Raw genomic sequence first — 14,270 nt, forward strand, 5'->3', positions numbered from 1 at the left:
ATCGTGGGGCCTTGGGCAGCCACTCCTCCAGCCTCTGGGCCCGAGTTACTCTGGGCTCACCCAGTGGACAGACGGTGACATGAACATGTAAGACGAGCTGGACAGAGAGAAGGGCAGGGGAGGGACAATGAGCCAAATCAACCAGTAGAAATCGGCTGAAATGCGTCCACACAGAACCATGGGGAGGACAGGTGAAAACAAGGCCCAGGTAACCAGGCAGGTCCTCGCCCAGTCACACACGAGCTGTGGAGGACCTTTGTGGCTACTTCCTTTGACAAAACCCAACCAGTATGTTTTAGCTACAACCCAGGTGTTTTTATTAGGGTAAATATTCACTGAGAATAAAAGCCCTATCACATCTTCTTTACAGAGTATCAGAAATAGGATGTTATACAGTGAAAGAGGCCTTCCAGATGACTTCCAGACGTAATTCTACCCGGAGCTCAGAAACTGACAACGGGCAGTGGCACGGGCAGGTTGGAGAAGCGCCCACTTCCTTGTGCTGAAGTCTTGCTGTGCTTTCTAAAGGCTCAAAGGGTCTAGAAGGCCCATTTCAATATGTCTGACGATGAAAATGAAAGCCCTCAAAAATTAATAAGAAGGCCTCTCTAATCACTTAGTTTGAATCATTAATTAAATGTTTAACCAAACATCTTAAAAGAACTGCAAACTAGAAAAAAAAAATTCCCCTAAAAATATTTAATGTAAATAACTCCTGGAGATGGTGCTTTTTACAAAATGTTTGTCAGGCAAATGCCTTTTTTAGGGGACAGGGCAGCAGGAAGATGGGGACAGGACATCAGAAAATGTGATGATTGTTTTTTATTTCGATGAGAGTAACAAGGAGTCCCCCCACCACTCTGCTTTATGTAAAAACACGTCCAGCATCGTGAGCAGCAGTCATCAGCGGGGAGGTGACTGAGCCCCAGGCGCCCAGAGAGGATCTTCAAGCCACTATTTCTGTGCTCCCTCACTGTGTCCAGAGCCACTGGCCAAGACCACGAATTCACCTTCTGATTGCATCTTGTTTTCTCTCCTTTTATCTCTTTCAAGGCTTCAGGAATACAGCAGAAGGATCACCGTGTCGAAAACAAGAATAGTTCTCACAAGCATAACGACATCAGCTTGTGCGGGGTAAACTCAGGAAGGCACACAATAAATTAAAGCAGACCCCTGTCTCTTCGGAGGGTCTGCAGTGACCTCCGGGGGCAGGGGCCGGATCTGCCAGCAGCGGAGTTTCCCGCACTACTCTGGTGTTGGGACCGCCGTGGGGAGGACGGAGTACCTCCTTTCGGAAGCCCTGTCGGTCTGCCGGTCGGTGGGCACTTGGAGGAGAGAGTCCTCCCCTTGTGCTCCAGTGCCACGTGGCCCTGCACCCTCCGTGGTAAGGGAGACCCTCCTGGTGTCGCCTCCTTGCGCCACAGCCAGTACTGGTGGCAAATTAGTCCACAGGACTCCATCTACCATTTACTTAAGTAAATCCCTTGGAAAAAATAAAACTGGAGGTTGTTGCTCAGTAAAACAATAAAGTGCTTTTGATGAGAGTAGCTGTTATTCGCTGGTTGTTTCTCACTTCACCTGAGGCACCGACATCAACAACGTGAAAGGTCATCATGTTTACCAGGAGTAAAAATTGTAAAAGCTTGTTTCTACTAAAAAGCTTGCATTTCTAAAATGTACTTCTCTATTGGTTTCCACATCTTCATGTTACTAAATTTTAACTCACTACTGGAAAAGGAAATAGTTTATGCCTGGGGAGGGGGTGGAAAACACGAAGACAGAAAAGGTCCATAAATATCCCTTAAGGGTTCCACTTGTGAAGGTGTGAGAGAGGGGTTACAGCAAACAAGGTCAGGCCCCATGCTGAATCGAGATGTGTGTCCGGATGAGTGGAGACACAGATTGGCTTCTGGAAGGGTCCACGCATCAACCTAAGAGTGTACTCTGAGTCCACGTGCTTGATAACTGCTATAACACACTTGCATCTTCCATGGCTTCGATCCACCTGCAACGCAGAAGAGAGGGGACACTTGGTGTTGAGGCTCTGCCTGGAACTCTGGTCACGGAACCCGTGAATGATGAGACTACGTTATTATTAGCCTGAAGTCAGCAACCGTGTCCTACTATATTTGTTTCCCTAGCATTTAGCAAAACGCCTAGAGTACAGTGCAAGGGTTGCTGAATCAATGCACACCTGTATGAATGAGTCATAATACAGGCAGACCTCGTTTTATTGTGCTTTGCTTTACTGTGCTCGGAGATACTGCATTTTCTATAAATTGAAGGTTTGTGGAAACCCTATGTCCAGCAAGTCTAGCAGCACCATTTTTCCAACAGTATTTGCTCAGTTTGTGTCTCTGTATCACATTTTGGCAGTTCTCACAATATTCCAAACTCTTCCATTGTTACTGTATTTGTTATGGTGATCTGTGACCAGTGATCTTTGATGTTACTATTACAAAAACATCATGACTTGTTGAAGGCTCGGACGATGGTTAGCATTTTTTAGCAGTAAAGTTTTTTCAAATTAAGGTATGTACATTTTTTTAGACGTAATGCTATTGCAGAGGTAGTAGACTACAGTATAAACATAACTTTTTATGCACTGGCCAACCAAAAAGTTTGTGACTCGCTTTGCTTCAACATTTGCTTTATTGCGGTGGTCAGGAACCGAGCCCGCAATATGTCCGAGGTCTGCCTGTGAATTTAAATCTGCTGTTCTGCTGTGGCCCGAGGGGACGTGAAAGGACAGGATGGATGGAGAAGAACAGAAGCCAAAGCCCAGGGTGACAGCTCGTTCCCTTCTGAGAGAGAGGCAAGGAGACGCACGACTAGTTATTTTGGTACCTCTGAGCCGAGTTGGTATCCTCTGCTTTGAAGCTATAAAATAGGGTTTTCTTGTGGTAAAGGTGAAAAATAGGTCCTACTTCGCTGCTGCCCTCCTCCTTTTCTGGCGCAATGGTGAAACCTAGGAGGGGCATGCTCTCCAAGGCCACTGTGTCCTGCAGAGAGGCAGAGGGAAAACTGATGTTAAACATGGCAAGATACCCAGTCAGCAGCTTAACAATCACCGATGCTTCCAATGTAACCTGCATGACGAGCCCCTCTGTGTGGGGCATCTCTGGCAACGGTGCAATTATCACACACATACTCTTCACTCCCACTTCCCCGCCAGCACCAGTCACGAGGAGGAAAAGAAACTTAACATTTCGTGACAGCATTTAGGGTCCAGGCACTTTCACTTTCACATTATCTTGTTTAATCTTCGTAACAATCATAGAAGGTGTCACCCCCATTCTAAGAAGAAACTGAGGCTCAAAGAAGGTAAATAACTCCCCAAGATCACACAGCGAGTTAAGGGGCAGAGCCAGTGTTTGGACTCGTTCTAAAACCCCACATTCTTTCCACTGACTCGCTTTATCAGTGACTCAGATTTCTAGTGTTACCCTTGTTAACGTATTCTGCACTCATCCCCCAGGCCCTCTTTCACAGTGCTTCAATATGGAGCACTCAGGGTGTCCGTGCTATAGAGCTGCTAACAATTCGGTGAGATGCACCCAGAGAACACAGATGGATCTTAAAATCACAGTGCTTAGTGGAAAAAGAAAGAGCTTTTTATATATAGATAAAGATATTTTTATACACACATATTTATGTAAAAATACATGTTCATAAAGAATACAGCTTTATAAAATCACACATAAACAAAGATATATAATTAGTTAAGCACATTAGAATGATTGTGGGAGGAGGAGGAGGGGGAGTAGAGTTTGTGTCTAAAAGGGAATCAATTTTCAAAGACTGCCCCTGAGCCAGGATGACACGTAAATTTGTGAAGCGTTCCATATTTTTATTATACAGCAGAAACTAACACACCATTGTAAAGCAATTATACTCCAATAAAGATGTTTTTAAAAAAACAAGACTGCTAGATCAGAAAAAACTTTTGACAAAATTCAACATCCATTCATGATAAAAACTCATAGCAAACTAGGAATAGAAGGGAACTTCCTTAATCTGACAAAGGGCATCTATAAAATACCTACCAGTAACATCATATTTAAGAGGGAAATAGTGAATGCTTTTCCCTTAAGATTGAGACAAAGCAAGAGGACGCTCACCCTTACCAATTAAATTCAAAACTGTACTGAAACCTCTAAAAAGAACAAAGTTGGAGGACTTACACGACCTGACTTACGGCTTACTATATAAAGTTATAGTAATAAGACAGACAGTATGGTATTGGCATAAGGTTTGGTAAATATATCAGTAAAACAGAACAGGGAGCCCAGAAATAGACCCACACTTAGTCATTTAATATTTAATAAAGACACCAAAATAATCCAATAAGGAAAGGAAAGTCTTTTCAACAAATGGTGCTGGAACAACTGGATATCCATAGGGGAAAAAATGAGCCTTGACCCCTATCTCACACCATACACAAAAATTAATTTGAGATAGACCTAAATGTAAAAGCTAAAACAGTAAAGTTTTCAAAAGAAAAATATGGGGAAAATAACTTTGTGACTTACAGTAGTCGGAAGTTTCTTAGGACATGAAAGCAATAGCCAAAAAAGAAAACATTAATTGACCTCATTAAAGTTATAAACTTCTGTTCACCAAAAGATTGATTGATTCATTCATTCATTTAAAAAAATGAACAGACAAGCCACAGACTGGGAAAGAATATTCACAAAACATTTATCTGATAAAAGACTGGTAGCCAAGATACAGAAAGAATTCCTGTAACTCAATAACAAACAATCTACTCTAAAAAATGGGCAAGAGATCTGAACAGACACTTCTCAAAGAGAAATATATATATAGCCAACAGACACATGAAAAATGTCATTAGTCACTAGGGAAATCTAAATTAAAACCACATTAAGATACTACTACACCCTCACCAGAATGGCTAAATTAAAGACTGACAATACCAAGTGCCGACAAACACATGGAACAACCAGAACTCCCAAATTTACCTACACTGTTGCAGGGACTGTTAAACGCTACACCATTCTGTAAAAATGTCTGCTAGTTCCTTAAAAGCCAAATATATACCCTTCTGTGATCCAGAAATTCCAATCCTAGGTATTCACCCAAGGTGAAATAAAAACCTATTTTCACACAAAAACCTGTATGCAAAAGTTTAAATTGGCTTTATTCATAACCGCCTCAAATTGGAAACAACTCAAATGTCCTTCAACTGGTGAATGGACCAAACAAACTAGTATATTCACAAAATGGACTACTACTCAGTCATAAAAGAAATGACCTACTACTGTATGCAACAACATGACTGAATCTCAAAAACATGCTGAGTGGAAGAAGTCACACATGATTCCATTTGTATGAAGATCTAAAAGAGATAACTAATGTACGGTAGGAAAAAAATCAAAAGTGTGTTGCCTCTGGGGATAGGGGTGAGGTGGGGATTTACAGGGTTATTCATTAGTCAAAACTCAACAGATAGTATCCTTAAGATTTGTGTACTTCATTATATATAAATTGTACCTCAAAAGAAAAAAAAGATACAGAAATATTGAACTCTTAGGGGGAAGTATACTTGAAAAGCATCAAAAAGTAAGATGGATGAGAGATGAATAGATAGATATTTGTTCAAGGAAGTATAATAAAATGTTAATTGTATAATCTAGTTGATGGTTATAAGACAGTTCACTGTAAAATTCCTTCAACATTTCTTTATGTTTGAAAATTTTTAAACATAATAATAATAAATATATTAACTAAATAATAAAATATTGGAAAACATTTAAAAGATTCTGATATATTTCTGACAGTCACTCTCTCCCAGGACTGTTACTGAGAGCAAGTTACATCTGCTTTGCGTTACCTCAGGGTACATGATGGGGTTCGTGGTAGTGTAGACAGTGAAAACTGGCTATCCATTTTATCAAATCTTTTTCTTTGATGGAATTTGAAAGCTTGGTCCTGTCACTGGCTTAGGCTTATTGAGAAACTGTACAATTTCCTCTCTCTGAAGAAGTGGCTTTGGAAGCATACTTAAATCCGTCTTTTAAAATTAACCCACACTCTCACTTCCATGACAACTGTTGCTCAGGACCCGGGGCCTCTGGGTTTTCCATTCTCAAACAGGATCCACTCTCTTTGGTGGTTGGTTAATTATCACTAGCCTTTGTTCATCTGTCTAAGCCAGCATTTCTTCCCCAAGTGTGTTTTCCATGAGATGCTCTGTGAGGAAGGGCCTGCTGTCAGGCCACCTTGGGACTCTTCACATCCTGGGGACCCACGACACGCCCTTGTTCGTTAGAGACTCAAAAGCACTACTGTGAGGAAGTCCCACACACTGTCTACTCAGGGTTCTCTCAGAACCCAGTTCTCAGAGGGCCCCTGCGAGTGTCCTGTGGAATGCCTACTTAGGAAGATGCCGCCCTGGGTTGCAGCACATTTCAGTTTGTTCCAGAAAGATCCACAATTTCCTCAGCACGGAGAGCCCCATCTGTGGACCCGTAAGTGAAAGGCCCCCTCAGGGAGGGCTTGCCTCACACAGTGCCCGAGTCACTCAGGCCCACAGTGGGTCCCCTCTGTGTGTCTGCGTCCCTCCTGGCCTCTGGGGTCCCTGAGGATGGGGCTGACTGCAGCCGGCACAGCTGCAGGCCCCTCATGAGGGAAGCTTTATGCCCGGAAGAAGGCAGTGCCTTCTGCCCGGTTGCCAGCATCTGCGGTCAGGGGAGAAGGGCCAGCCCTGTGCTGATGTGCACATCCTTGTGGGTAAAGCACCTACCCTGTGCAGCTGGGCAGAATGCATTTAAGTCCCATTTTGAAAGTGGATTTCGCCTGTGGAAACCATCAGATGGTGGGGCCTGGACACGGAAATCTTTCACGTTATCCCACAGGTTCAGCCTGGGCCAGGACCAGAGCGCCCCCTGCTGTACAGCCAAGCTCACACCTATCTACTCCACAAGCAGGCTTGAGCAAGGCCCTCTCTCCGATATTTTAGTAGACGTAAATGTAAGATGGTCTATGATATATATATATAAAAACTTAAGTTTTACTTAGCAGAAGAGTTACCACGAGGCAATACAGTTCCCTGACAAATGCACAGACAAAAAGTAAAGAAGTGGGACTTCCCTGGTGGTCCAGTGGTTAAGAATCCGCCTTCCAATGCAGGGGACGCGGGTTCGATCCCTGGTTGGGGAACTAAGATCCCACAAGCCATGGGGCAACTAAGCCCATGCGCCACAACTACTGAGCCCAAGCGCCCTGGAGCCCATGCGCCGCAACTAGAGAGAAGCCCATGTGCTGCATTGAAGATCCTGCATGCCGCAACTAAGACCCGATGCAACCATAAATAAATAAGTAAGTAAGTAAGTAAGTATGGTAGCTTCCTCCAAGCTGCTGAATTTTGTCTCAAACAACTGAAGTGGAGAACAGAAAGGAGCTCTCTTTTAGGGAGTGCCAGCTGGTCCTGGATGCTGGGGCTGTGATATCCAAATGCTATGCTGCACAGGTCTGCCTGCTGTACTGCCTTAGCCCCACAAAGAAAAGGTAAATTACTCAGATTGGAAATGGACGCATGGCTGCATATCCACATGGCGTCCTTCAGTAAACACCTGACCGACGTGGGAGCTGACGTGGGAACCAGATGCACGACTCATACCGCCCTCTGGGGAGGCGCAGTGCACACCCCACATAGACAGTCTGAGGCACGAGCTTAACCCACGGGCCCTCACGGGAGAGGAGAGAAAGCAGGAACCACTGTACCTCACTGGCCATGTAGGTGTAGAGCACTTTGCCTTTGATGACAAACCAGAGCTTCTTCCAGTGCCTCTTCCCTTTCTTACAACGGCTGAGATAGCCGCTGATGGCGGAGCCCTCTCCGGAGGCGGCCACCTGGCAGAGGGAAGCAGGGCGGTCAGGGCACCAGGTAGTAGACACGGTTTACACAGAGCCAAAATGACACTGCAGACCCGCTGGCAGGGTGTTTATACTGCTTTGGAATCTGAGACTTGGATGATCTCGGGATCCATCCAGCACCTCAAAGGCAGCAAAACTGTACCATGTCTGAGAGACAGGATTTACTGACAGGATTTGCGGACCCTAGACACAGGAATCAAAAACTGCCTGCAGGAGTGCTGCCCCCTGGTGGGGATTCAGATTCCTGGTTCCCTGCCCTCAACCCCCAAGCCCCCAAATTACAAAACTGCAGATATTTGGGGGAAAGTTTCTTCCTTCTAAAATTGATTCTCATACTTTTCAGCTTATTTCTTTCTTATATTTAAGAGGGGATCCCTTTTGTACTGTTTACCTGAAAGGTTTTATGATCTCCTGCCTAATGAGTTTGTTAACTCCTCTAAGTAGTAGTAGTAGTGGTTGTGGTCTGTTGAACAGGCTTCATATGGGGGCTAAGAACACAGGCTTGGAGTAGGACCAATCTAGGGCTCCAGCACAGGCTCTACCAGCTACTAGAAGGGTAATGTCAGGCCACTTACTTCCTCTAAGTCTCAGTGTCCTTACTAGTAAAACTGGAATTAAGTGACATAAGATGGGTACCTGTCAGGTACAGTGCCTGACCCACAGTAAGTGCTCCATAAATATTCACCTTACTATGAGAGCAATAAAGCCAGGTTTTGAAATCATTTCAGCTGACTCTCTCATTTTACAGGTGGGGAAACTGAGGCCCAGAGGAATGGAGGGATCTACCAAAGGTCAAATCCTGACTTAGTTGAAGAGAGGGTAAGAACTCAGATCTCTCAGCAAATGTTCTGAAGGTCAGCTAACTTCAGTGTAAGGAGAGAAAGCTACAGCCAGCCGGGTGTTTTGAGAAGTACCAGGAAAGGAACCTGCCCCTCTCCGGGTCCCAGGACTCCTTAACACCAGACTCGACTTCTCTCCCCACACTTGACCTGCTGGAGCAGCTCCCAGAGTGAGAAAGGCAGAACGGACAGAACACGTCACGGAAACCGACTCTGCGATCTCCCTCCCTGACAGATGCTCCAGGGGCAGCATTCCTGCAGACCTTCCCATGGGAAGCAGATCTCACTGCTGAGGTGGAGCTCCTGGGGGAAGAGGAGAGGGGCGGAGGGAGACGGGCGCCCATTTCTTCTGGAGCTGCTGCAGAGCCCACGGTGTAGTCTTCGCTGAATAACAAAAAGGTTGTCACTTTGGGCAAAAACTGCCAACCTGGCTGGGGCAGATCCACACAGCACCAGGATCATAGTGCCCTGATGCCCAAAGACTGAGAACGGTTCTCGAACTCTGCACCCACAGCTCAGGTTCTATGAGCTCAGCTCATGCAGACACCACAGTGGGAGTGAGAGGGTGATCTTTTCTCGATTTGTGGAAAGGGACTAGTTAAATAAATGATGAGACAGCCACACGATATAAGAAGTGTGAGATTTATGTGTATGAACTACTGTGAAATAATGATATCGAAGATAAATTAACTAGAAGAAATGTACAGAGGACCCAGTATATCATCTTTCGGGTAAAAAAAAGGGTCTATGATCATCTATCTTCATTATGTATATGCACAAAAATTTCTGGAAGGGTCCATAAGAAACCTGATGGTGGTTACCTTTGAGGGGTGGGACTGAAGGAGTCTGGGGAGGGAGAGAAACTCACTTTTCATCATATAGTCTTCTGTGTTGTGAAAAAATTTTTATAACATATGTGTTATTTACAAGATTTTATCACATATGTGTTATTTACAAGATTTTTAAAATGCAAAAGGAATTAAGTTAATGGACAGAACTGTACTCATTTAAAATTCGCATCCCTAACACTTTTTTAAGCCCTTACCACCTGCTACTCAATAATGAATATTAATGAGAAAACTTGGAAACAGCTGATCACTCTTCTTTTGACAGCATGTATATTCATGGCACACATTTGTTTGTGGTTGTGATTAGAATACAGAGGTAATCTGGTCCTGTTTCCAGAATGGAATTGAGTTTAGCTAATTCTGAGGTTTCCTGCAAAGAGCCCCACGACCTTTAGGAGGCTCACCACCTGAGCCCGCGTGGGACTCCCAGGGTGAGAGAATGGTGCAAAGCTCGGGGGGGGGGCAGGGGGCAGGGAAGGGCTGACGTGGGAGACCTGAGCCAGGACGAACGGCTTTAGACCCAAGTGCCCGGGTGATCTGTGCAGTAACCCTGGGGACTAGGTCTAGGCTGGGGGGACAGGTGCAGAAAAGGATGGGAGAGATGTCTCCTAGCACCACCTACAACCACTTGGGCTCCTGTCCTCTGCCACCAACAGGTGTCTTCTCGGTCACCCAGGAGACGGGCCTGTGCTTCAGGGCTGCCTTTGTTAGCGTGAGTCAGGACGCCTCCCATTAGGGATCGTCTTTGTCCTGAAGAGCCTGGTCCGGCTTGGGCGGGGGGTCCTTCCCTGTCCACTGAGAAGGACCGAGAAACTTCTAAATCCACAGCCTCCCACGCAGGTAGCCCCACCTGCCTTACCTCGGTCAGTGCCGAAGGGACTTTCTTCTGCTTCTTGAAGGCTGAGGGGTTGATGCTCTGGAAGACGGACGAGAAGGCGCTACTCGAGAAGCGGGCGGAGGACAGGGGGAAGCTCATGCTCACCGGCCGCCCTGCAGCAAGACAAGCGCCGGAAGGGAGGTGAGCGTCCACGCGGATGGGCACGGAAGCCACGTGTCTGTAAAATCTGAGCTCCCGTCCCTCCCGAGATGGGACCCAGCCTCACTGGGGCGGTTCAGTGTGACCAGAAAGACGGGCACAGCCCCCTCTGCTAACACAAAGGCGGGGCTGGGGGCAGGCCTTCCCTGAGTGCTGGCTAGCCCCTCTTCTCTGAGTCTCCGTGAGGCCGGGCTGTCCTCTCCGATGGCCTCAGGTGGCCCCGGAGGGTGGGGGAGGGGGAGTTTGGTTTTAGGCCCAGGATCCACCTGCTTTCCTTCCAGCTGACCCTGCTCTGCCGAAGCCTGTCCCCTGCGCACGGGCTGTCACGGGCCAGCTCAGCTGCCTCGGGCTCCTTTACTGGAGGACCCTCAGCCCCTCCGCGACCACGACGCCTCTGCTCTCCATCTCGTCATCCTTATTGCAAAAAGGCCCCACGGAACACAGGCCTGCAGAGAGGGCTGCTACGCAGAGCAGACGTGAGCGCCGGCCAACCGTCCTCGCCACAGACGCGTGGACCCAGCGTTTCCCAAACTCAGCTGTCCGTGGAACCCTTCTTCTGGGTGCACCTATGCACTTTCTACAGAACCAACGTTTGGGGAAATGGTTTCCTCCTTGAGGGCTGCTTTTGTTCAGAGCCTCCCCAGGAAGGTGGTTGGGAGAAGCCACGTGGGGAAGAAAGGGAGGGTGGTCCCCGGTACCTCTCATCAGGCCTGGGATGTCCCCGCCCCTCTTCTTCAGCTCCCCGTAGCAGCCGTCACACACCTTGGCCATGCGGTCCTTGAGGTACTTCAGAGGGTACTTGTTCCTTGAGCAGTTCCGGCAGACGATCTGGTGGGGGGATGCGTGTCAGAGGGTCTCACCCCCCCCAGCACGTGCACAGCGACGCGTCCGCGCCCCCTGCCCGCTTGCCCCCACCTCCTCCAGGGCCCCGTGCTCTGAGCACAGTAATTATGTTTCTGTGCAGGTGCTTATCTGTTTTTCTTTTCTAAAAATTGAGATATAAGGGATACGTAACATTATTTTAGTTTCAGGTGTACAATGTAATGATTCAATATACATATATACAGTGGGCCCTCCATGTCTGTGGGTTCCACATCCACGGATTCAACCAACTGTGGATCAAAAATATTAAAAATATTCCAGAAAGTTTCAAAAGCAAAATGTGAATTTGCCATGTGCTGGCCACTGTTCACATGGAATTCATGCTGTATTTATAACTATTCACATAGCATTTACATTGTATTAGGCATTATAAGCGATCTAGAGATGACTTAAAGTATACGGGAGGATGTGTGTAGGTTATATGCAACTACGACCCCATTTTACATAAGGGGCTTGAGCGTCCTCGGATTTTGGTATCCACGGGGATCCCAGGATCCTAGAACCAATGCCCTGTGGACATCAGGGGAGACTGTATGCTGAAATGGTCACCACAATGTCCAGTGAGCATCCATCTACCACATACAGTTACAATTTTCTTTTCTTGCCATGAGAACTTTTAAGATCTACTCTCAGCAACTTTCAAATATACACTACACTTTTGCTAACTATCATCGCCCTGCTGTAAGCTGATCTGTTTTTCTGATGAGCCCGTGCCCTTAACCGTGACAGGATGCTTTCCACCCCGGGATAACCACCACATCCGCTACGACTTCCTTTTGAGAGCTTGCTGGTGTAGTGGGATGGGCCTGGGATCTGGAGTCCTGGTGGGAGGGTACCAGTAAAAGGGGAATTAACTTCACAGGGTTGGTGTGAGCATGCCCCACTCTGGGCCCGACACGCAGCAGCTGCTGGATGCCCCCCGGTCCCCACCGACGCCGCCCCCACGCCCACAGCCCCCTACGGCGACTCACCTTGCCGCAGGCGTGGCAGTGGTGGCGCCTCAGGGTGAGGGAAAAGTCACAGCCGCAGTTCATGCACATCATCACGTGTGTGACAGGCACTAGGGTCGGGGGCCTCTCCCCCAGGCTGACCCCCAGCCTCTCCCGTATCTGGAGCAGGGGAATTGGGCAAGCAGCGGGGTCAGGAGACCAGCTGGATGGGCGCCCCCCTACCCCGTACGGGGTGTGTACGTGTGTGGGCGGGGTGGACTCCACTTCTACAGGCTCCCCTGCAACCCCCAGGAGCTGACCTCGGTTACAAACAGAGCCGTAGGTGCCAGGCTCTGGGCTGCACAGTGATGACCCTGAGCCGGGCGCGGGGAGGACCCAGGGCCCTGATGGAAGGAGAGGCGAGGCCTCGGGGGTGTGCAGGGGCCCCAGGGAAACCCAGGTCTGTGAGACGGGCGCCCCAGAAACCCCGCTCACCTCCACGCTATGCTGGAAGGCAGCCAGGGCCTGGGCCTTGTAGTCCTCAGGGAGGGCTCTGCTCAGACAGCTGTGCCACTCGTCCCTCTCTGCACAGGAGCTGTGGGCATGAGCTGGAGTGAGCGAGGGGCGCACAAGGGCTCTGCCTTCCGCCCTCTGGGGGCGGACCACGTCCTGGTGGCCCCCGCCCCTCCCCGACGCCGGAGCCTCTCTCCCCCATGCCCGAAACCCCACTGGCCAGCCCGGCCACCCGCCAGACGGGCCAAGGCTTGCACCGCGGCACCTCTGCTTCCAAGCAGGCGGCCCCAAACGTTACTTGTCTTTGGGCTCTGCCTGTAACAAGGGAACATCCAACACTGCTCCTCTAACTCCCAGGGCTGTTGTAGGGACCAAATGACAGGTGTGGTGTGGAGGACTCTGTCGAGGACACAGCACCGTGCAAAAGCAAGGGGTCCCACACTTTAGGGGGGCAGGCTGGAAGCGGGGCTGAGGGCCAGGTACCACTGGGAGGGTGGGTGGATAAATGCTGGCAACGGTCACCGTCCCACTCTCTCCACCTTCCTCCTCAGTTTCCCACACAACTTCCCACTCACTCATCCAAAACGCAGACTTCCCATCCCCGCTCCGAGCCTGGCAGGGTCTCCTGAGTGGTGAGAGCCACACCTGGCCTGAGCTGCGCCAGAGCAGCTTCAGGGTGGAAATTCTCACAGAGCCCCCTAGATGTCATTCCCACCCCGTACTAAGCGTGCGGACTTAAACCAGAAGAAGGGACCAGTTTGGCCTGGGAGGGAGGGTGGTGGGCAGCCAGATGCCACGTCCCTAAAAGGAGATGCATGAGTCCCCTGGAAGCTTCAGCGTGAAGTATCTGGGGCTAGCAGGAAGGTGACCGGCCTGACAGTGGCAGTGGCTCCTTGAGGCCACTGGCCAAAGGGCCGTGCCTCTTCCTAGGAGAGACGGGCAGCCCCACCTGAAGGGCTGAGCGTGGCCGGTCAGTACCCTCACTTCACAGTTGGGCAAAAGGAAACCATACCCTGGGCCTCCTCATGCCCCTGATTTTACCTAGAGATAAGGAGAGGAGAGGCCATGGAATCCCACCCAGGCATCACCTCCTCCAGGAAGCCTTCCCTCACTTCCCCAGATGGAGGGGTCACTCCTTAGAATTTCCAAGGCTACTTCTACCCCCTCAGGCAGTAGATAGTAGTGGAGAAGTGCTCTGGCTCACACAGTCCTGCGTTTGAACACCAGTTCTGCCTCACATGGATGTGGAACCCCTCTCTAGGCCTCAACTCCCTGCACATGGGAGGAGCCGCAGGCCCCACCTCCAAGGGTGGTGCTGAGGATC

The 14,270-nt window shown here is 48.7% G+C and overlaps 1 protein-coding gene across 1 annotated transcript in view; it reads right to left on the reverse strand.

The window, feature by feature from the left end:
* Positions 1–352: 352 nt before the first annotated feature.
* Positions 353–14,270, reverse strand: part of FGD5 (FYVE, RhoGEF and PH domain containing 5) — a 114,942-nt gene continuing 101,024 nt past the window's right edge. The window contains 7 exon segments of the mRNA XM_036869338.1: positions 353–2,005; positions 2,848–3,002; positions 7,747–7,875; positions 10,446–10,576; positions 11,321–11,450; positions 12,476–12,613; positions 12,929–13,028. Coding sequence (XP_036725233.1) covers positions 1,969–2,005; positions 2,848–3,002; positions 7,747–7,875; positions 10,446–10,576; positions 11,321–11,450; positions 12,476–12,613; positions 12,929–13,028 — 820 coding nt within the window. The 3' untranslated portion in view covers positions 353–1,968.

Source organism: Balaenoptera musculus, chromosome 11 (assembly GCF_009873245.2).
Source record: "Balaenoptera musculus isolate JJ_BM4_2016_0621 chromosome 11, mBalMus1.pri.v3, whole genome shotgun sequence".
NCBI lineage: Eukaryota > Metazoa > Chordata > Mammalia > Artiodactyla > Balaenopteridae > Balaenoptera > Balaenoptera musculus.